General features: G+C 37.0%; 1 protein-coding gene and 1 long non-coding RNA gene across 3 annotated transcripts; one reads left to right on the forward strand and one right to left on the reverse strand.

Annotated features, from left to right (window-relative positions):
- The first annotated feature begins 662 nt into the window (after positions 1-662).
- Positions 663-21817, forward strand: LOC135088521 (uncharacterized). 2 transcript variants are annotated; one of them, XM_063983359.1, is made up of 8 exons: positions 663-1122; positions 1199-1394; positions 1627-1710; positions 2183-2348; positions 3582-3892; positions 8460-8581; positions 20794-21038; positions 21608-21817. In XM_063983359.1, the coding sequence occupies exons 1-7, from the start codon at positions 922-924 to the stop codon at positions 21007-21009; spliced, it is 1296 nt and encodes a 431-aa protein (XP_063839429.1). In that variant the 5' UTR covers positions 663-921; the 3' UTR covers positions 21010-21038; positions 21608-21817. The 2 variants fall into 2 exon arrangements, with proteins under 2 accessions (XP_063839429.1, XP_063839428.1); XM_063983358.1 differs by lacking the exon at positions 21608-21817 and having other exon boundaries at positions 20794-21345.
- Positions 14332-15184, reverse strand: LOC135088537 (uncharacterized). Its single transcript, XR_010261053.1, has 2 exons — positions 15010-15184; positions 14332-14494 (listed from the first exon to the last, which is right to left on the reverse strand). It is a non-coding gene; the product is annotated as an uncharacterized LOC135088537 (long non-coding RNA).
- Positions 21818-22374: the final 557 nt, after the last annotated feature.

Genomic DNA, 22374 nt, shown 5'->3' on the forward strand with positions numbered 1-22374 from the left:
GTAGTACCCATTTTTGGCTTTTTCCAGGACTACTGTCAACCATTGATAGTTCGCTCAGGGAGACACTCTCCAAAATTCTAAATAGTGCATTTACCGATAACACCTGGAAACAGGCCTCTCTCCCTGTGCGTTTCGGAGGACTAGGCACACGTCAGATATCGCATATTGCCCTTCCAGCTTTTCTGTCTTCTGCGTATGGTACAGCCGAACTCTTTAATAAATTACTGTCCCCTTCTTTAGGGGTAGTGGAGTTGGCTCACCTCGCAGAGGCCAGAAACGCTTGGACTAGGGCATGCCCGGGAGCCGATTGTAATTTTTAGTAACTCTTTTTAAAATATTTAACAGCCTATGTTACATACTCAGAAAAATATTTGGATTTTAATAGTGAAATATTTATGTTGTCAAATCTGTCCAGTAGTTTCGGTGCCTATTCAGAACAAACAAACGATCAAATCTTTCCTCTTTATAATATTAATATTAGATATATATAGATTATAGATAATCGTTTTACAGTTAATTGTAGCGCGGCACTATTGGTGGTGTAAAAGGGATTAAAAAATACCCTTTGCACCACCAGTGGTGCAGGCCGGTGGTGCAAAGGGTACAAAAGGAAATTCTGGTGGGGAGCTTGATACTTCGTTGGCAACACTGCAATCAAACTGTCAAAATTTATCAGAGTAAAAGTTTGTGTTACAAAATTGTGATTTGTTTGAATTTTGAGGAATTCTGCTTTGGAAATATTATTTTAGAACAACATAAATTTATTGGACCACCGGCAGAAGAAAATTATAAAGTACCCCCATTCTGAGCAAACCCACTTCAATAAAACCATTACATCCTCTTGGTGTAGCAGTGATAGTAGCCGTCGGTTGGGTTTTTAAGTATCAAATGGTTTAAAATAGCTTTAAAATTTAAGTAATCATGCAGCAAGATCATGTGGAGGCTGGAGCTGCGGCGGTGGATGATTTTGATGAAAGTAGCTGGGATGCCTGCCCACCTGAACTTCTTCTGATGATATTTGATTATTTTAATCCCCATAATAATGCGACTAATGCAAAAACCCTGATCAATTGCATGTGTGTTAACAAAAAATGGTTTGATATTGCATCTTCTCTTATCAAGGTAAGTGGCTGTCTATTTCTTTTACAAATGAGATGATTTATTTATACATACTTTAACTAGTTTTTCCAATTTACAGCATCGTATTGGTCTCCACACTTTCCTTAAGATAGCAGTTTCTGATGGCGGAGCATCTTTTAGAAAAAGATGTAAACTACCAACAATATCAGATGTTTTATTCAATATGTGTCTTTGGAAAAACATAAAATTTACTCAAGTACAAGATATTTATACCTATGATATAACTGAAGTGCTGAATATAAATGTATACAGAAGTAAGTAACTTTTCTCAATAATTTGATGAATTTAGTACACTTTAATTTTAATTAGATAAAATTTTAATTAGATAAAGTTATAATAATATGATCTAATAAGGATTTTTTTTTGTATACACAGTGTGTATTAAATTCCTCCATACAGTTAGGTACAACACCTAAGCTGAATCCTTAACTGGTCAACTAGCAATTTGTGACAAGCTGCAACTAGTGTCTATATTGCAATTTTCAGATAACTTGATTGTGATTACAAACAAGAATGTGAGATATTACCATCTGCCCACTCATAAGCTGTTAAAAACATTGGAAGTCAAATGTAAGTGTAAAACCTTTATAAAGCCTTTATAAATTATTGAATAGGCTTGCCTAGTAGCAGAGTTTCAGGATAAATTGCTTTGGCAAAATTACTCTCTTAATATAATAAGAGAGTAATTTTGCCATAGCATATATTATAATAAATAAAAACCAAAATTAAACATAAATGTATGCTAAATGAGAGATTATTATTTTAAAAGTTGTTAGTTATTGTAGTGAACAGATCATTAAAATTATTAAAGAACTTTACACATACCCACACAACTGCAAGCAATATTAAAAACACAAAATTAAATATTTATTCAACTTCATTTTTTAACATGCACATTACATGATACCTTAGTTAATTGAAGTTTTATTAAGTTTTTATTGTTTTTGTTTCTTGTATATTGGAGTAGCTTCACATACATATTCCCTTAAGGTAGAATAAAATCACTTGATGCAGTTATTATCAATTTATAAATTTATTTCAGGTTTAGACTTTGATGAAAATGATTATATGTTTGTCAAAATTGAACAAAATACATTTGACATGCAATATTATGTTTCTGAAGAGATGACCTTGTATGGGAAACATAGTGATTCCAATTATGCATTGGATGACAGACTAAGATTCAATGCCAAGATAAAGTTTTTCAGGTAGCATACAATTTCTCACACAACATACATTTTGACTGATCATTAGCAGATTTGAAATGGGTTTGATGGGTATCGGTAATAAGATAAATCTTTAATGAAGCCAAATACTATGTATTATTATTATTAACATGTGAAAAATCTTTGCGTCACGTAACTAACGTCATATTAAATGTAAAAAAAAAAAACCATTTTATTGTATTGCACGTATGTCGCACATGCACGTATGCGAATTTATTTTGTTGCAAAGTAAATTAACATTAGGTACAATTATCACGCTCTTCGCCTTTTTAAACACACACTTTTTTATAATTGCTTAGAATAGTAACTTAGTAATAGAATAATGCTTAGTTTTAGGCTTCGTTAAGGGTTCCTTTATTATTAACACTTGTAGACAACTAGTGCATGAAATACAAAAGTAATATAAATTGCAATTTTAAACTGGAGTTGACTGTTCTAGGCCATAAAGTTGGTTGATTACAGGTTAAGTATATGTATGTGTGTAACAGGTCATCTCAAAAAGGAAGCCCTTTTCAAAATGTTTCACTAATGAGGGCTATCGTTTTAGCTCTCACCAATTGGCGCCACTGTATAGTAAGCTCCTGGCATTGCTAGTGGCTAAGACAGTGACGCCAACTGATGAGCGCTGCAACGGTAGGACTAGTCTATCGCATTTGCACTCACCGGGTTGGCGCCACTAGAGAGTAAGGTCCTGTCACTCGCCAGTGGTGCCAACTGTCAAGTATAAAAACAATAGCCCTCATTCCGAGGTCCAATAGGACCCACTGTTACCTAGGCGTTGTGAGCGGCAATATTTTCACCTTCCTCTTTACTTTAATCCCAGTTTTTTTAACGATACTAATTGGCGCCACAGACGCGTATGTTTCTGTCACTGGATAATGGCGCCAACTGGTATCAGTACCATAATAAATATGTTATCAAGGAATAACGTAACATATGTCCCGAATTGTAGTAGTTAGAAGGTGGTAGTAGACTGAAGGGCTCATTTTCCAGTCGTAAAAAATAGGGGTGGTACATGCAAATTGTAGCAATATTATATGAGATTTTGATTCGCGTATGGTGCATGATTCGCGTATGGTACATATTAAGCAAAAAGCCAGTATCAACGTGATAAACGGTGTTTGTTTCGTGTACACTGGGTTCTCCAGTATACTTTCTGGTACAACCTCTGTACTTTAAACTTTACTTCGACACAGAAAATTAATGTCTTTTTAGGATATATGACAATTGCTGCTATTATACCACATGGTCATATTGGGAATTTACTATATTTGTGGCGAAGTGGCATAACAATAGTTGGATGCCGCTCATGGTTGGCCGTTACTTCGGTTATGGCTCAATAACTGACGTCATAGTACACCAAGACGACATAGTGGCGCTGCTGAATTGGGGGGGCATGTTGATGGCAGACATCGGAAATAACAAGCTAAAGCCTATCTCTAAAACGAATACCAGCGTTATCTTTGACTTGCCATTTTATGCGTCGAAATCAATATTATACGAGAGATATGGTGCTATAGTTACAGGTAATATATTTCACTATTTTAGAGGGGTCTGATGTAAAATGTTCGCACTTCGCAAAATGCGTACTTTTCCAGAATTTTATGGAAACAAACTTCACATAAAATTTACGTTTGTTTAGAAAAGTGCACATTTTGTGAAGTGCACATTCTGCATCAGGCCCTTTTAGGGGTTTGTTTGATATACAAGGGGTTAGGGGTGTGTGACAGTTACTGTTTGAAGGTTCTAAAAAACCTAGTTAGAAAACGTACTTATATTAATATACATATTATAAGGTGTTATTTTTTATACTGATCATACTTTACCAACGCATCTAATAAAATCATACAAATACAACCCAAGTGTTTTAAAAAAAAATTCAGGCTAGTTTTTGTTTTTACTTTTCCTAACAAAAAAAAGATATTATTTTTACAACCATCCTGTCTTCACTCACTGCCTCTCTCTCTTTCTTTACTCATTTCATTCATACGAGTACGAACAATGGCCGCGCGCGTTCATTCAACGTTCACACACATAAAGGTTAGATTACACTAAACCTACGTTACCAAAAATTATCACTCGTGAGTATGTACGAAGTTACGTCATGTTAATAGGTACTACGCGCTGGGAGAAACAAAATCTAGCCACTTAAGTAGGTAAATAAGTGTATTTTCATTAGTGTAATAGCGGGGGACTTTTCCAACTAACCGAGGCGCATCATCCGCGTTAAACTAGATATTTAAAAAAGGATAGAAATTGGAATTCAATATCTACGGTTTCGTAATGCCTACGCAATTTATTTAGAGACGTAATAAAAAAATGATAGGTACATACCTATTCACAGATATGGATAGATGCAGCATGTGTCAAAAATTGTATGAAGCCGAGCGTGCCACTTTTTAAACGTCATTAGTGTCATTTTAGCGAATTTTAGTGATTGCCGCAACGTAAAAGTAATCGTATCATCGTACTGCATTCGCAAAGTCATCGAAAGATATCGTGTGACTCGATTCGAAAATTAATTAATTCCGATAAAACTGATATTTTGTTAAATTTATAGCTAGTCTGACTGTGGATTAAAATAATTTTGTCGCGGTAAACGTAAAACGTTATTCTACATTATTAATTTTCTTATTAATTTGCATAAAAATGTTTATGAAAGTAATGATCGTTATTTCATTATGTTGAATAGTACTACTAGTAATTCATACTTATTTCCATACTTTTAAATATCCTAGTAAGTACCTGACCTAGTTTCATAAAAATATAAAGACTACTATTACTATTAACTCAAGCTTTTTATTATTAACTAGCGGCCGCCCGCGACTTCGTACGCGTGGATCCCGTTATACCCCCTTCATCTATCTTACACGGTTTAGATTTTTTCATACAAATGTTTTTTTCCGCTAACTCCCGTTCCCGTGGGAATTTTGCAATATCCTGTTGTAACTAAGCTTCAAGTTTACTAAGGTACCTGCATGCCAAATTTCAAGCGTCTAACTTAAGCGGTTTAGATTTTTCATACAAATGTTTTTTCCCGCTAACTCCCGTTCCCGTGGGAATTTTGCAATATCCTGTTGCAACTAAGCTTTAAGTTTACTAAGGTACCTGCATGCCGAATTTCAAGCGTCTAACTTAAGCGGTTCAGATTTTTCATACAAAACGATTTTCCCGCTAATTCCCATTCCCGTGGGAATTCCTAAGTATCCTATAACCTGCCCAGGAGTATGAAGAATAATTGTACCAAGTTTCGTTAAAATCCGTCGAGTAGTTTTTGTTTCTATAAGGAACATACAGACAGACAGACAGACAGACAGACAGACAGATAGACAGACAAAAATTTTACTGATTGCATTTTTGGCATCAGTATCGATCACTAATCACCCCCTGATAGTTATTTTGAAAATATATTTCATGTACAGAATTGACCTCTCTACAGATTTATTATAAGTATAGATAAATGTAAAAATGCGTAGTTTTTCAAATACTTTTTCTTACGACAAATTCCAGTGCCGTCGTATACATAGACGTATACTGCGATCACAGACCTAACTTCTTGATTTATTTGTTACTTGTGCTGTTAATTACAATTCTCAATCCGTAAATAATTTCTTCTTTCTACCGTGTTCGTACTACTGTCCTCGTAAAATCATCGTAACCGATTGTTGTAATCGGATTACATGAACATCACTCGACCATGTATGTCCATTTGGACATATCGGAATGGCACGCTTTGACGAGCAACTTGCTGTATCTACTCTAATCCATATCTGTGTACCTATTACTACTTCGCTTCGCTTCAGTGGAAATGCACCCTAATATTGAATATGAATAGGTGTTGTAAATAAAACTCACTGATCAATTTTCCTGGTTTTAATTCCTAAATTATGATTTGCCATCACACTTTAGATTCATTGATTTTACTTATTCACACATTTACCTATTTTGAATGTTGTTATTTAAAGTTCCTAGGTTATTATTACACTAATCACAATACATTTTGAACGTCAAGCCTTTGTTGAATGTTCACGTAAACACTGTCTTGCACTGTCTAATCTAGCCACGATCGAATTGAGGTAATGCTTCCGGGCTGCACACTTGCTTGCTGTTCACTAGACACCACGTCGGATGTTGTATTCACAATTCGCGCAGTAACTTTTTTACGGAAAAAGTCCCTTTCGCAAGCACTCATCTGTCCAAATCACACTGTAGGTATGACTTCCGCAATATCCATCGATAGAACTCGGTCGCGGTCGTGGCCCTCTGGCAACAACTCCTTGATAAGGCATTCCGTATTTTTACGCAAAAGCCGCCGTCTGCGGCGCTCGCATCTGGGTACCGCCAGCACTGTGCCGGTGATTGAAATTGTAATCCAAAACTTCGTCCTCGAAGCGCACGGGATCTCGTCAAATCAGGATACGGCTGCGCTCCCTGAAGCGCTGCGCGGCTCCAAACAAGCAAGGTGTGAAGGTTTTCGACTCGTCAATGTTTCTCGTCGGCCAGTTAGTGTGCCCGAAACATAATTTCACATGCGTTTTGTTATTTATTAAGCGCGGCATTGTAATAACTCGCACATACACTGCAATACGTTTGGGCACATTGGACCACAGCATTGGACGGACTGGGACGTTTGTTTTGTTTATGTTGTTGCGCTCCCGCATGCCGATCGGCGGCTCGACGCGGGCTGTGGGCGCGGAGCATAGAGTTGCGCGGAGCGACTGGCAGCGATATCATCAATATGGCCGACTCACGCGGCGCGGCACGTGGCAGCGGTCGTTGCCCTCGGCCGGCTACTACGATAGTGCGTAAACGAATACTCACCGCGCTCAAAGGATGATTTATTTTTTATTTTTTTCGAAACATTCTTTGTCGATTTACTCGAAAACTAGCCTGAATTTTTTTTTAAAAACACTTGGGTTGTATTTGTATGATTTTATTAGATGCGTTGGTAAAGTATGATCAGTATAAAAAATAACACCTTATATATTTTTAATATTTTTTATTCTTTTGTATTTTTATTTGTTAAACCTTTAAACATGGACCTATAAAAAAAGGCGGACGGAACTCGCGCTACAACAAAACTGTGACGCAAAATTTTGGCGTTTGTCTATTGTGTGAGTGAATTTAGGGATGCCATATTAGCCAAAACATTTTACCCATTTATTTTAAGAAAAACATAGATCGGCAGATATTACTTGGAAATGTAGACAGAATTATTCCGTGCCATTTTAAAAGGATGAAAGGTGAATGCGTTGTGAGGTAGGCGCGAAATTTTCAATGTTCAAATTTTCTTACATTGTTTGCAAGTCAGTGTGTCAGGGTATGTAGGTACATAATGTTGATCAAAAATGATTCACGCAGTTACAAATTACGAATCTTGTGTACATTATAATCATAATCTTATGCATCATCAATGTATTATTATTATCTCTGATAGTTTTTTTTTAACATACAACCTGACACTGACTTGCAATCAATGTAAGAAAATTTGAATTTCGCAGTTCCACATTTTTGGGAAGGATCAAATTTGCCTATGAAAATATATCACATTAAAACACAATTATTACGATAAATTATTTTATTTCCATAGTATGCGTAATAAATAAGTAAAAAGTCCTAAAATTATTATTAATTTCCCATATTTCGGGTAATTTTCCCACGTAAATAACTGAGAACACTGGTCTTTGACGTATTATTTTTTCGAGTGAATGACGTTTGATTTCAATTAATTTCAATATTTTAATGTCGGGAAATAAGTGATTGGATTATTATTTTGCCTGTGAAATGTGATTCCTTAATTTTTGTTTGTTCGAACAGAACGGTTTTTACACAATTTCATCACACAAGACATGTCGTATTCGTGTTGTTTTTTCGCTGCTTAAATGTGTCAACTGTGTGAAGTTTGCACTCGAAGTGGTGTATCAGGGTGTGAATGTGTGCGTGCCGGCCTGTACGTACAGGCAAGCTGGTGTATCCTAATGTCACAGTATTTTGTTGATGAGAATCCGTCCGACTTTTTTTATAGGTCCATGCCTTTAAAATGGGTATTTTCGAAAATATGTCACAAATAAAAACCCCTATCAATTTCGACAGTGCCCAGTTGCCACTCACAACGCGTAGGTTACAATGGGTCCTACTGGACTTTCGAGTGTCCAGGTTTGAGGTGTACCTTGAAGCACTGGAACCTGCTTATACTTGGATATAAGTCTGGAAAGGTAAATATTATATATTCGGCATGTGACGATGCACAGCATCTGGTGAGAGATGCGTCTACTTCCGGTGTAGTTTTTAACCATTTTATACCTTAAATGACGTCATTTCCGCAATTATTTAATAGGAATTGATTTGACTTACTTCGGTTTGCCGCCATTTTAGTCACCTGGGGGCGAGCTTGCTCGGAGTTCTTCATAGCGTCTTTAACTTCCAAACTAGCAACATCGTAAGCAGAAACTCTGCTCAGATTTTTACTGAAATAATTTATTTCTCAACGTTCTTATACTAAGTTTAAAATTAAAAAGTGCATTTGACCGCGCGTGTGTGACCGCGAACGACATGTACGTGATGGTGGTTGGCGCCAAAGGGGACGAGTGTCTTCCGGACGACGAGCAGGTGGACCCAGAGCGTCGGATACCGGAGAAACTCGGACCCCGGCGAGATTCAAAACGGATGAAACGAGGTACGTGGGATTCTGATAGTTTTAACACTCTTTTCGATCAAATGAGCATTCTCGCGAATCTCTACATTGTATAAATAGATTGAATAACGTACCCACAACCATCTTATACAATTCTAACGGCGGCCCCGTCGGCCCCAATCGCAAACATTACCAATCAAAATACGTTGTTAGCATCACCACAATCGAACGATAACTCTTTCTGGTACGAGTTTCTTAATAAATACCCCTTTGAAAAGGCTCATTGTGCTCATAAAATAAAGCACCTACAAATGCTTTACCACATCAACAAAGCACTTTAAACTACAACTATTAGTAGACTGGGCGGCCACCCCCAACACTGAGCCAGCTTACAGCTTGAATTATTAAATTCTAATATTTTTTTTTGGCAAATTAAAGAAGCTTAATAAGTATGACAAAATGTGCTAAGTGCATCGAACATGTATACTTCTATTTTGCAACAACAAATTGTAATGTGACATGCAATAAACGTTTTTTGAATTTGAACATGTCATGAGCGTATCCTGGCGAAGATGCCTAATAAGCATTGTGCGAGGAGCACCCTCCCAGTGCTGGATTTTTGTTCGGCAAAATCACCCTGTGCTCGTACTGGTGATATCTAAAAAATAATCCGACCTTGGTTCTCTAGCCGGTCACTTCAAGCAAAATCAAAACATAATAATAATATCTTTATTTGCTTAGACTGATTAAATTAGTTTTTACAAATCGTCAAATACTAATAAGTAAGTAACCTTTACCTACACATCTTATTATCTTTAAAGCAAATACATAAGCCTCAAAATAACTCCCTTTGATTTAGAACAAAAAGCCAAGGATTCCAAATCAGTCCCTTCATGTCCCCTTGACGACCAATAAGTCAAATGACCATCCACTCAGCAAATTCTGTGGAAGCTGCCTTTGAGCGTACCTATCTTGGGCATTGGCAGGCGTCATCATTCTGCGGAGGTCAACCTGTTACCTGACAATGGTTCCAGGGATGCGTCTGCCATTCACCTCCAAGTCGGTGCTTGCCCCTGCACCTGCAACGCCGTGCTTTATTCAGCGTCTTAACACTCTTGACTGTCTAGCGCTGACCAAATAAGAATAGCAAAGTCAAGTGACTTTCCACTCAGCAAATTCTACGGAGGCTGCCTTTGAGCGTATCTTAGGCAGTGGTAGGCGTCATCAGACTGCGGAGGTCAACCTGTTACCTGACAATGGTTCCAGGGATGCGTCTGCCATTCACCTCCAAGCCGGTGCTTGCCCCTGCACCTGCAACGCCGTGCTTTATGCAGCGTCTTAACACTCTTGACTGTCTAGCGCTGACCAAATAAGAATAGCAAAGTCAAGTGACTTTCCACTCAGCAAATTCTACGGAGGCTGCCTTTGAGCGTATCTTAGGCAGTGGCAGGCGTCATCAGACTGCGGAGGTCAACCTGTTACCTGACAATGGTTCCAGGGATGCGTCTGCCATTCACCTCCAAGCCGGTGCTTGTCCCTTCAACGCCGTGCTTTATTCAGCGTTTTAACACTCTTGACTGTCTAACGCTGACCAAATAAACCGAAATCCTGTTAAAACAGGTGCTGAAATTACCAGATAAGGCACCGCTCAGCATGAGCCTGCCCCTCACAATGATGCTTCGCAAGAAGGACAGACCAAACAACCTATTGTATTAAACGTCCTAATCAGTAGATACAATTATGTAAGTATTGATCCGATCTGAAGTAGTTGAATGCTAAATTCTAAATCTGGATGCAGATACCGATCACAGAGACACCGCCGGCCTCTCCGCATGTCTTGTGAAGGTACCCTAAAATTATCAATCTCTCGTTCTCTACTGCATACCGAAAAACATTGATACAATCACAAACTACTTACTAAACCTCGTCACCTTTGACAAACCAGACGAGACAGCAACTACTAGAACGGGAGGTTAGTGTGTAACATTTTATCTTCTGGAACACTTTAAACCTTGTCAATTACGTGAACTCAGGTTCAACAAGTCGTCATCTCTAAGGGTTTTGTCGGTAAATACGAAATCTATACGACTCAACAAGTGCCTATAATGGTAAGCTTGATCTCCAGTGAGGGCTCATCACAACTCGACCCCACACAACCGATCCAATACACAAGACTCCAGCCCAGCATCTCTTAACAACCATCTGGATGTCTACAAAATATCAGAAATCATAATCAGCGATGAGGGGTTTCTCATTCTTTCATTCATTTCATGTGCGTTCACTAATTTTGCTATCGGACAATCAAAGCATAGCCTATACTCGAAACTAAGGGAGGAAGGGGCACATTCAGAGCCTCTATTGGAACTGTCTCTCTAACTTTTCAACTTGAAAAACATCACCTTCCGGTTCAGTCGGGTAAAAATAGCTCTGACAGCGCAAAATATTATCTCCCAGGTCGATTCAATCAATTTTATCTGACGATGATCTAGGTCGATTTACGGGGAAAACAACCTACTTAGTGGCATCTCCTGGGTTCAGATCCAAAGGTAAATATTCCAAAAGTTCGGGAAATTGGATATCCAGAGACCCCACAGACATTCACCAGCAGCCTTTGCAACGACTTCTACCAGGGTGGCTATGGTGGTAAACTAGGCTAAATCTTTGCTGTCCCGTTTCTCACCACAGCAAAAGGTACCTGCTTAGCACCTCGAAGTGACCTTTCTGGCTTTTCTTAGCAGGGCTCGAGACCGACCCTCAAAATACGGAATCGTCAGGATCAGGTAACATGTAATTTTTTTAGTATGTTGAGTTGGGGGTAATAAGGTATCGTTCCTAAAACATACCTGGCAAAATTCCACTTTAAAAACTTATAAAATAACCTGGCCTTGGTGGTTAAACTAATGGCCTAAGGAAAACAGTCGTAGCTATATACTCACCTCTTGAAGCTCGACAGCAAGATTTATCTGCTAGACTAAATCGTTTATCTACTCTTCTACTACCTTTATGCCCTGTGGGTCTCAACAAAATTCACTTTAAAATGGCAAACCAGTCGGAGGATGGTCGATTAGCCCTCTTTTTTCTATACGAAGTTATAACGTATCCAATTTTCGATTCGATCAAAAAGTGCTACTTATCTAGGGGGGCTGGTATTACTAATCTAAAACTATATTAAAGATAACTTTAATTTTCTTACTAAGCATAAAAGCTTAACCAATTTCACTTCCTGATAAAGGCCTTAAACCCAACAGTAGGTATCTAAAATGTGACCTTTACGAGGCTTCTCGCAGACTAGCTTATGTATATTTTTCTCCTACCATCTACATCAGCTGCTGACATGACAAAACATAGTCTCACCTGAATAATTTCAAGATTAAGTTAATAAACCTTGACCTACGAGTAAATTCGGCACCGTTACGGCATCATACAAACAACTGGGAAAAATGACAGCAAATCCCAAAAAACAACATAGGTATGCCCTTGCTACGGTTGCGTAAGTTACTGGAATCAGGCGAGCAGAGGCGAACAGCGGAATATAATAACACATTATTTATTTATTTTTCAACACCAAGTAATACTAGGAATCTACATGAATAAAAACAGTATAAAGGTTGTTGGATTTAAAACCTCTCCTGGCATTGTCGACTTCGTTGTGTCGATCTTTAATTTGGGTTGATATTTAGCCATAGATGAAATTATTTAATGAGATATTGGCGTAGGCAGAACAATAATAGCAATATTATAAGGCAGACACTTTTATTAACTGATCTACGACCGATACACCAAATAACATATTATTTAATTAATAACTTTCAATCAACAGATCTAAAGCATGTTGGATACTCTTCAATCACATCGTACGCCTGTATTATAAACTTATGTTGATGACTCGCATGAATCTTACTGCCATGCGGGCAAATTATATCAATACACACTCAATCTGCATTTTAATGAGGAAAGAATTTCTGAATTCAGTTCAGTAGCTTTCCAGTTTATTCCTCCTACTTTGTGATATTAGTGCTGCTCTCACTGGGCATTTAGAACAAAACATGTTAATACCCTGAAATTAATCATGTTCTGATCTAGTTCTGTTACAGAAACTCGAAAACTTTCATCACATAGCGCCACTGGTAAGTAGTCACCAGGAGCTAATAAACAAGTCTCTCACCAGATGCTGTGCATCGTCACATGCCGAATAATAGTACAAGTTTTACAAAACAATAAAACTTGTATTATTGAGCAGAGACGATGCACAGCATCCCAAGAAGGCCTCCTGGTGAGCTCTCTATGAAGAACTCCGAGCAAGCTCGCCCCCAGGTGACTAAAATGGCGGCAAACCGAAGTAAGTCAAATCAATTCCTATTAAATAATTGCGGAAATGACGTCATTTAAGGTATAAAATGGTTAAAAACTACACCGGAAGTAGACGCATCTCTCACCAGATGCTGTGCATCGTCTCTGCTCAATAATACAAGTTTTATTGTTTTGTAAAACTTGTACTATAATTATATTTTTTACTAGTGGTACAGTACATACTTAACTAACTTTAGAAACGTATTGGCTCTGTGCACGATTACAGCGCCAACTAGCGTCCACAACTTTGTGGGCTGTCACATTGACATTTAGGTCGTATATTTGTGAAAAAATATCGAAATGAAAAAATAACAAATATTTTCAACTAATAAATTGTTGTGATACCACGATTTGGGTGGAAAAAAGGTTTTGAAATAATTTTGGTCATTCAAATCAAATGAGGTAAGTTCAAAAAGTGTGTTTAATTTTGATTGTGTCAGGGTTTGTTTACTTTATTTATAGTTGTAGTTTTACAGTAAAACAAAAAGAAAAAGCTACTTTAACGGCTCAGAATACAGAACAAACCAGAAGGAGTGTTCGATAACATTTCTACGCGGCAACTTGTGTCCAAAATACTTCCCCTCCCGCGCCCCTCTACCCCCTTTAGTGTTACTAGCGCCGTGTGACACCCCCATTTTTGGGGTAAAATTATGTAATTTTTTAAAGAGATGTTAAACAAGTAAAAAATAAGTAAGTGAAATAAGTACACACGGCCACAGTGTTAACTATCCATTTCCGTTTTTGCTCTCGCTCTCATCAAATGGTGATTCTTTGCGATAGAACGAGACGACATGACTGGCCATAGGCATAGATAGTACCTACCTACCTATGAATTTAATTTTTACTCCGAAGTAACTAAGTGTAGATGATTATTTATTTCTATTAAATAGTGTAATATACTACATGTAGGTATAATATGTTATTTAAAAGTCAATTACAAAAGTCGAATATAAATTTTAGAATGCCAAGTAAAACAAAAAAGAAACTTAAGGTTCTTTATTATGTAAACATATCAACAACAAAACATTTGTTTACGGCGCAGTAGTGCTTTTAGTTTAACTTTTCTTGGAGTCAAAAACAGAATCCAAATCAAAAACATCACCAATACTTGAATTTGATTGCGAGGCAACTCTGGCTGTGTATCCTGAAAGAAAATCAGAGTAAGTATGTAAGCAATAATTAATTACTTAAAATTATTATTAAATATACAAATATTGCTGCTGCTGATCTGTTGATACCAATGCCTTACTTTTGAATAAATGGGAAAGTATGAAATTCACGATAGTAATTTATTATCTCCTCATTATTTAGGGAGTAATATTATAAATTAATTCAAATATTAAAATCAAATCAAAATCAAAAATATTTATTCAGTTTAGACCACAAGTGGCACTTATAATTTAATTAATCAGGTTGTCATGTCATGGATGAAATTACACTAAAAACTAATTAAAACAAAAAGGATGGGGAAAATATTCCATTATTCTGTGGTAACGCTAACAAAATTAACGCGTGAATTTTTTTATAGACAAATGTAATTCAATATAAAAAAGTAGGGTAAAATATTCCGTTGACCTGTGGCAACACTTACAAAATACAACCGTGATTTTTTTTGAAAATTATTATTTAATTAAAATGAATTGGAAATGTGCTACTTACGGATAAAACATGATCCCATGCACTTTCTTCGTAATTCCAGTAGCATTCTTACATGTTGGAACGGCACAAGACGGCATAATTTAATTATAAAGTGTCAATCTGACGGATATGTAAACAATGCGCGCGCCGGCCATTGACTAATTGCTCTAAAGTCAAATTAGTGCGATTCGGAGTAATTTATCAACCGACTTCAAAAAAGGAGGAGGTTCTCAATTCGACCCGTATGTTTTATGAATACACATTTACGCCCGTTGACGGTTTCTGGTTTGTTCCGTATTCTGAGTTTAACGGTTTCATTATAGTATAATAGTAAATATATTTAAATGTTCCTGTATCGCTAGTAATAAATTAAATATCGTTTTCAGATCGAAATGAGTATTGTTTTATCAGAGGTTTTGTGAGTTTTACAATATCAAATTCCAACTACAAACCGTATTTATAGGAAAGTTGTTGGTATTGGCTGGACAAGTCCGAGATGTAGAAGAATTAAGAACAAAACAAGGGCAGAGTTCAATAATTCACGCTCTTATCATAAGGCAAACATCTGTGCACAACTACTGTGACATTGAAGTAATATTACTACGTATAGAACAGACATCGCGAACAAAATATGTACAGTGCGGGGTGCGGGGCGGGAATTTGACGGACAGCTGTCAGTCAAATCCATGACTATCAAGTTTCATAATTTATGGCGATAAAATCTGCACCAGAAAATGTCGTACTTCATTGATAGGATTGCACGAATAGTGACGTTCCTGCGGTCGCCTCATCATAGACATTGTGAATCGATTGTGAAAATAAACAAATCGGCTAAATAGTGTTAAATTTTCATGGTGCTCAATAGCAAAAAGGTTCAGCTACTTACATTATTTTATTTTATTATACAGTGTGAGTCACGTTAAAGTGTACATATGAAAATAGATGAAACTAGACCTATTTTTATCGACAAAAAAGAGGTCAAAAAATTTTTGAGATTTTTTTTTAATTTTTTATAGAATTTTTTTTCTTCCAATTACTTATTGTAAAGAAAACGTAATAACTTTTAAACTAAGCGGTATATCCTGATAAAATAAAAACAGCAATAATGTTAAATAACAGGCAATACTAAAAAAATACATAAAATACACAAAAAAAGCCAACAAATAATAAAAAATGATACTTTTTGAAAAAAATCTGCTTTTAAATTCGCGTTTTTTTTGGTTATTTGATAAATTTCTCCAAAAAATGCCCCTATAACCGGTGGTTTTTATTACTTTGTGTTATTATCTATTGTATTACCTTCGTAAAACCAAAAATAGCATGTCTCTATCCCTATCACAACGTTTGCAATGATCGTTTGAACTAAGCCTCTCCGGGCGCGCCATTCAACGCTTCGTTAACAACGAAACTGAAAATGGCTCTAGATTTGTAATTTTGATAAAGACAAGTTAGATTTCAAATAAAAACAAAAGATTTCGAAGTAAAATAAGCATTTTAGTTAAAATTAAAATTGTCTCTACCTGTAGCGGAGAATAATGTTGTGGCAGGCCTTTGTTCAAACGATCATAGCAAATGTTGTGATAGGGATAGAGACATGCGATTTTTTATTTTACAAAGATAATACGATAGAGAATAATACAAAGTAATAAAAACCACCGGTTATAGGGGCATTTTTTGGAGAATTTTATCAAATAACCAAAAAAACACGAATTTAAAAGCAGTTTTTTTTCAAAAAGTATCATTTTTTATTATTTGTTGGCATTTTTTGTATATTTTATGTATTTTTTTAGTATCACCTGCTATTTAGCATTATTACTGTTTTTATTTTATCAGGATGTTCCACTTAGTTTAAAAGTTATTACGTTTTCTTTACAATAAGTAATTGGAAGAAAAAAAATTCTATAAAAAATTTAAAAGAAATCTCAAAAAATTTTTGACCTCTTTTTTGTCGATAAAAATAGGTCTAGTTTCATCTATTTTCATATGTACACTTTAACGTGACTCACACTGTATTGTGCGTTTCCTGTAATGTAATCTAAGCTCCCCTCCCTTAGACTAAAATTAGCCCTCCTAGACAAGTGACAAAACGTAGCAGTTGAAACATTCGAAATCACTTCGCTCTGCCGTTTTTTGGTGTTAGTTACTTCACTCTGTGATGCGATTTTAAAATTACAACTGGCGATTCCGAATTCACAACTGAGGGGACTGTGGCTAATCGTGTTACTTGTGCTACAAGTGCGTATGGGCTTCATACTGATGCTTAAGCCATTAATTATTTTTCTTCCCGATTAAAATCTAATGTAATCGATAATCGCCTTGAGAATCGTTAACTGGTATTTTCTAATTCGATAAAAAAATTACCCATCTCTAGTTTAAAACTGTCATCCAACAGCGCACGAAATATTATGAGTTATAGATAATGATACCATTACAGAGGCGACACTTCGTTTACGTTTAGTTTCTGCCTATGGAATTGGATACTGTAAGGAAACATCGTCATCATCATTTTAGCTACTCGACGTCCACTGCTGAACAAAGGCCTCCTCTAATGATTTCCACATCGCCCAGTTAATAGTGGCCTGCACCCAGCGTCTTCCTGCTATCTTCAGTCAGTCCATCTTGAGATTTTACAAAAATTCCCACTCGTCACGGTAGGAACAAAGCTAGGGATGACCCACGCCTTCATTCCAGAACCAATAAAATAACTGAAAGTCAGAAACTTTCAGTTATTTTATTGTCTCTATTGTTGGCTATCTCAGTGGTTGAATACACGTATAATAGCTGTGAAGTAGAAGTTACGGGACTATTCCCACCTCTCCTTTTCACCGCTGCATCTCCTGTGTAGCTAGCACCTAGACTAGTTGATTTAAAGCCAAGTTATATCAGTTTTCAGGTAATGACTTAGTGCATCTAAAAATGTAAAACTTTCTAGTTTTTTGTAACATGGAAAAATCTAAAAAGAAGCATCATTTTTTTTACGTTCAAGTGTTTCTAAGAAATTCAAATGGAAGCTTTTGATGACAACGTATTGCTTACTTTTTCAGCTGTCGAACGAATCACTTTTATACTCATAGGTCCTGTACATCGGTAGATTTGGTAAATAAATGAATCCATCCGGACTCAGAAACTAAAAAAATTAAAATAGCTGTAATTTTTTAATACTGGATTTGTCGATTAAATTGATCATATTATTGCGCCCTAACGGGTCGGACACTGGTGACCAGACACACTGTACAATTATTATAATTTTAGCCTATCTCGTGAGCTAGGTGTCAATAATTAGGGTGATTTACTAACTAACCAGTCGCATACGAACAACAGCAGTGAGATTCAAACAAGTTTGATCCATGATGCCGCACGACTATTGTGTGAGCCCACCCGTAACCCAAGCTTATTTAGCTTAACACAAGGGGCTGGACGGGACTATTAGTAGTTTGTGCAATACAAAGTGCTTATAATCTTTAAAAAAATCTTTTTATTGCTGTATTTAACCTTCCTTTCGTATACTAATTTATGCGTCAGTGTCAAGTCTGCGATTTTTATTCTTTGAAATTTTCGTAAAATGGCTGCTGCCGCGGTGACGCCTTGTAAGTAATTAACAAATTAAAATTAAATTAGTGTTTTAAAGTGCATAAATGTACAACTTAATGGTAAAAAGTCATTCCTTGATTTTTACTTAATATGTATCTGGAGTTATTTGAACAGTATTTTCGTCTATAGGATGGCATATTTCAAAAAACAAAACTGCACTCAAGCGTGTTGTCACAGCAACCGCTGAGCACATACTAATTGAATTTCGGTCCATGGACCTGTTTGCGTGCCAGAAACAGTCTAGTTGACATGTCTTCTCTAGTACGTAGTACATTATAACTCAATGTACTGTGACTCATTTTTGTACTACCACGTTGTATAGTCTAGTTATTTCCAAATTGTAAACGGCTATTAAACCAGCCCTATCGAAAAACAGTCCACTCTTTTATTTAAGTTCCCAGTAGGACCCTTTTCATGCGATTAATTAATGATATTAAAATGTATTATGTAGAATCGCTTTGCCATTGACAGATACATCTGATGACAGAGCTTACATTATTTCTACTTTTGACCACCATGAGCGCTGCGATCGATCATGTTACCCCCACCTAGTACTTCGCACCCAGCGAATAGCTGACCTATAGGTACAAAGGACAATGGGCAAAATGGTACCCGGCTCCAATAGATATGTGTCTAGTATCGTTTGAAAGGTCTTACCAAGATGAACAACTTTTACTATGACCACCAAGCTCAGATCTGGTTGTCTACGAAGATATACATACTTTTTTGCAGAATGGTACCCGGCTCCAATAGTTATGTTTGTAGTGTCATTTGAAAGGTCTTACCAAGACGAACAACATTTACTATGGCCACCAGCCTCAGATCTGGTTGCGTTCGAAGATAAAGATACTTTTTGTGTAACCTAAGTATCATACAGTATGAAGGGGGACGCGCTCGGGGCAGGGCACCGACGAGATGGTCGGACACGGTGAGGAAGACGGTGGGCGGGAGTTTGCATCGTGCGGTCCACACAGCTTATGAACACTATCTGTGGTCGCGATCCTCATCAGTGAGGGACCGAGGAAGAAGAAGAAGAAGTATCAATAGTGTCCATCGTATGGTACTTAGGTTATGCGAGGCTGGAAGGGTTTACTGCTCCAGCATCCTTCCTTAACTCTATAATTATTGATGGGGATAATTGTGAAATAAATATTTTTATTTAAAGAAGTACAACCCCCTTATTAATAAAAAGTTACACCTAGGAAGAACCTTGGATTAAAATGACATTTCCACACCAAATGACAATTTAAGCCAGAGTTCAACTAGGGTGTAACTTTTATTAATAAAGGGGTTAAAGTTTTATTACTTCTTAATGGTTTTATTATGGGTTGCTAAAGCGAATAAACCCACAAGACCCAATAAGTCCACCCACAAGATGGACCGACGACCTCATAAAGGTAGCGGGATGGCGCTGGATGCAGGCCGCCACCAACCGGCCATTGTGGAAATCATTGGGGGAGGCCTATGTTCAACTGGACGTCCTATGGCTAAAATGATCATGATGATGATGATGAAAGCGAATAAAGGGCTAATAGCTCGGGTAGTTCATCGTAGGTATAATCCTTTCCTTTTCAATGCTTCTTTTAGTTATATTAATAGATAGCTTTCTGCCCGCGGCTTCGCCCGCGTGTAATTTTGTCTGTCACAGAAAAACTTTATCGCGCGCGTCCCTGTTTCAAAAACCGGGATAAAAACTATCCTATGTCCATTCCCGGGACTCAAACTATGTCCCTGCCAAATTTCATCGAAATCGGTTGCGAGGTTTAAGCGGGAAAGCGTAACAGACAGACAGAGTTACTTTCGCATTTATAATATTAGTTGGGATTAGTTGGGATTGTAGTCATAATACATACTCGTATACATGGATGATTGTGTTATACTTTCATTATAATACTTAGTGGAATTACTGCTTTCAAAACGTGAATTAGAACTGGCCCCATAGCAGACATTTTCCTACATCTAAAGGCCTTTTAAAATATATATTGGTTATGGCTATTGGAGCGGGTACCACTTTCCATACATTTGTGCCCATCATCCTTTGAATTGCTCCCTCCCTGCTCTATTGGTCGTTTTGTAGCCCATTTTGCTATTAAGGTCAATTTACGACACCGATTGCTGGCTAGTGCAGTGTCAATGCAGTAGTTTAATCTTGAACCAGGATTTAAATAGGTCAATCCATTTACAACTGTTGATAGTTTTTGCTTGTGCTTTCAGGTTGATATTTACAATCCGGAGTTTTTCTTCACTCAGATGAGTCGTTTGGAGCCTGAGGTAACTTTGAGCGTGCAGAGTCTAGGTTCGTACGAGAATGCCGACCCGTCTGTGAGGTTCCTTGAGGTGGCGGAAATGAAAGGGAGGCACATCCTCGTCATAGTCACTAGCAGTCGCATCCACCAGGTCACCCTCCACCACCGGCTATTTCACTGCTAGAATTGGAAAGTGGATGTAGCTTCGACCAGGTAAACGAAAGTCCACAGCAAAGATTAAGTCTAATTTTGTGTTCAATTTTTCCTGGTAAAACGTAGACAATTAAGTAATCGATGCAGTATCGGTTTACTGACCTTTTCGTAGATTGGTAATGTATTAAATAGTAAGTGATAGTAAGTAGTGGACCACTACTTACTATTTAATACATTAACCACTACTAGTGGTTGTCAACCTTTTTTTGACTAGGGACCACTTTATTTTTTATAATTTACTTATCGTTTGTGTGTTGCGAACCGATTTTGGTGCACGATTGGGTACCATACCATAGTAAATTAAATTTATCTGTTACTAGCTTTCCGCCCGCGGCTTCGCCCGCGTGGAATTTTGTCTGTCACAGAAAAACTTTTACGCGCGCGTCCCTGTTTCAAAAACCGGGATAAAAACTATCCTATGTTCTTTCCCGGGACTCAAACTATCTCTATGCCAAATTTCATCAAAATCGGTTGCGAGGTTTAAGCGGGAAAGCGTAACAGACAGACAGACAGACAGACAGAGTTACTTTCGCATTTATAATATTAAGTTGGGATTCTGATATACATAGGTATAAACTGTGGATCATGCATGCAATTCACTATGTTGGAGAGAGATGAAAACATTCAAAAATTCGGATAAAATTGTTCGGGGTAGCTGTCTGCCCTTCTGCCGAAAATCCGTGTTATTCTGATGAATACGGTCATAGATAAGTAAGTATCTCACAATAGGTCTACTAAGTTTAAATACAAAAATCACCTTCACACAGTGTTTACGGTTGCCATAAACAAACAATTATTTTCCCAAAAATAGATCGGTATATGAATTTTGATTCATTTAAATAAATTGCGGTCATTGTATGGACACTATTGTTTCTAATTAAATTCAACATTAGCTCGTGGAACTCTTTAATATTGATTTCTATTGTGTGTGTTGTTTCTATTGTGTTTAAAACGCTACTATAGGTCCATGCGAATACTAAGAAAACTTGGTTTTATTGGTTTACTTGGATTTAATTCTTGAAAAAATGATTGATATCTTTGGTTTTGCAACAAATATCAGATCTTAATCTTAATTTTTCCGCTGTGATAGTTAATTGATACTGTATAGCGTTTACTGCAACATGACTGCAGCAAAATTAAATGTATCAGGAGTTAATGTGTGTGTCGGTCAGTTGTTTTATCTCTTCCGTCACGAATATCTTAACTCGCAATGTATATCTTATCTTATAATTTTAGTCGTCTACGTTACTAATATTAAGACGAGTATCAGTATTTCATATTATCTCGATACCGTTTCAGCTGGGCCCTTTCAAGCTTGACATATTACTTGATGTTG

The sequence above is a fragment of the Ostrinia nubilalis genome, chromosome 4, assembly GCF_963855985.1.
Source record: "Ostrinia nubilalis chromosome 4, ilOstNubi1.1, whole genome shotgun sequence".
Taxonomy (NCBI): domain Eukaryota; kingdom Metazoa; phylum Arthropoda; class Insecta; order Lepidoptera; family Crambidae; genus Ostrinia; species Ostrinia nubilalis.

Bases quoted from the DNA above. Each gene is read 5' to 3' on its own strand.
- LOC135088521 (XM_063983359.1), top strand. From the start codon at position 922: ATGCAGCAAGATCATGTGGAGGCTGGAGCTGCGGCGGTGGATGATTTT. The intron at 1,123-1,198 runs GTAAGTGGCTGT...TCCAATTTACAG, and splicing joins TTGCATCTTCTCTTATCAAG to CATCGTATTGGTCTCCACAC. The intron at 8,582-20,793 runs GTAAATATTATA...TTGTGCTTTCAG, and splicing joins TTGGATATAAGTCTGGAAAG to GTTGATATTTACAATCCGGA.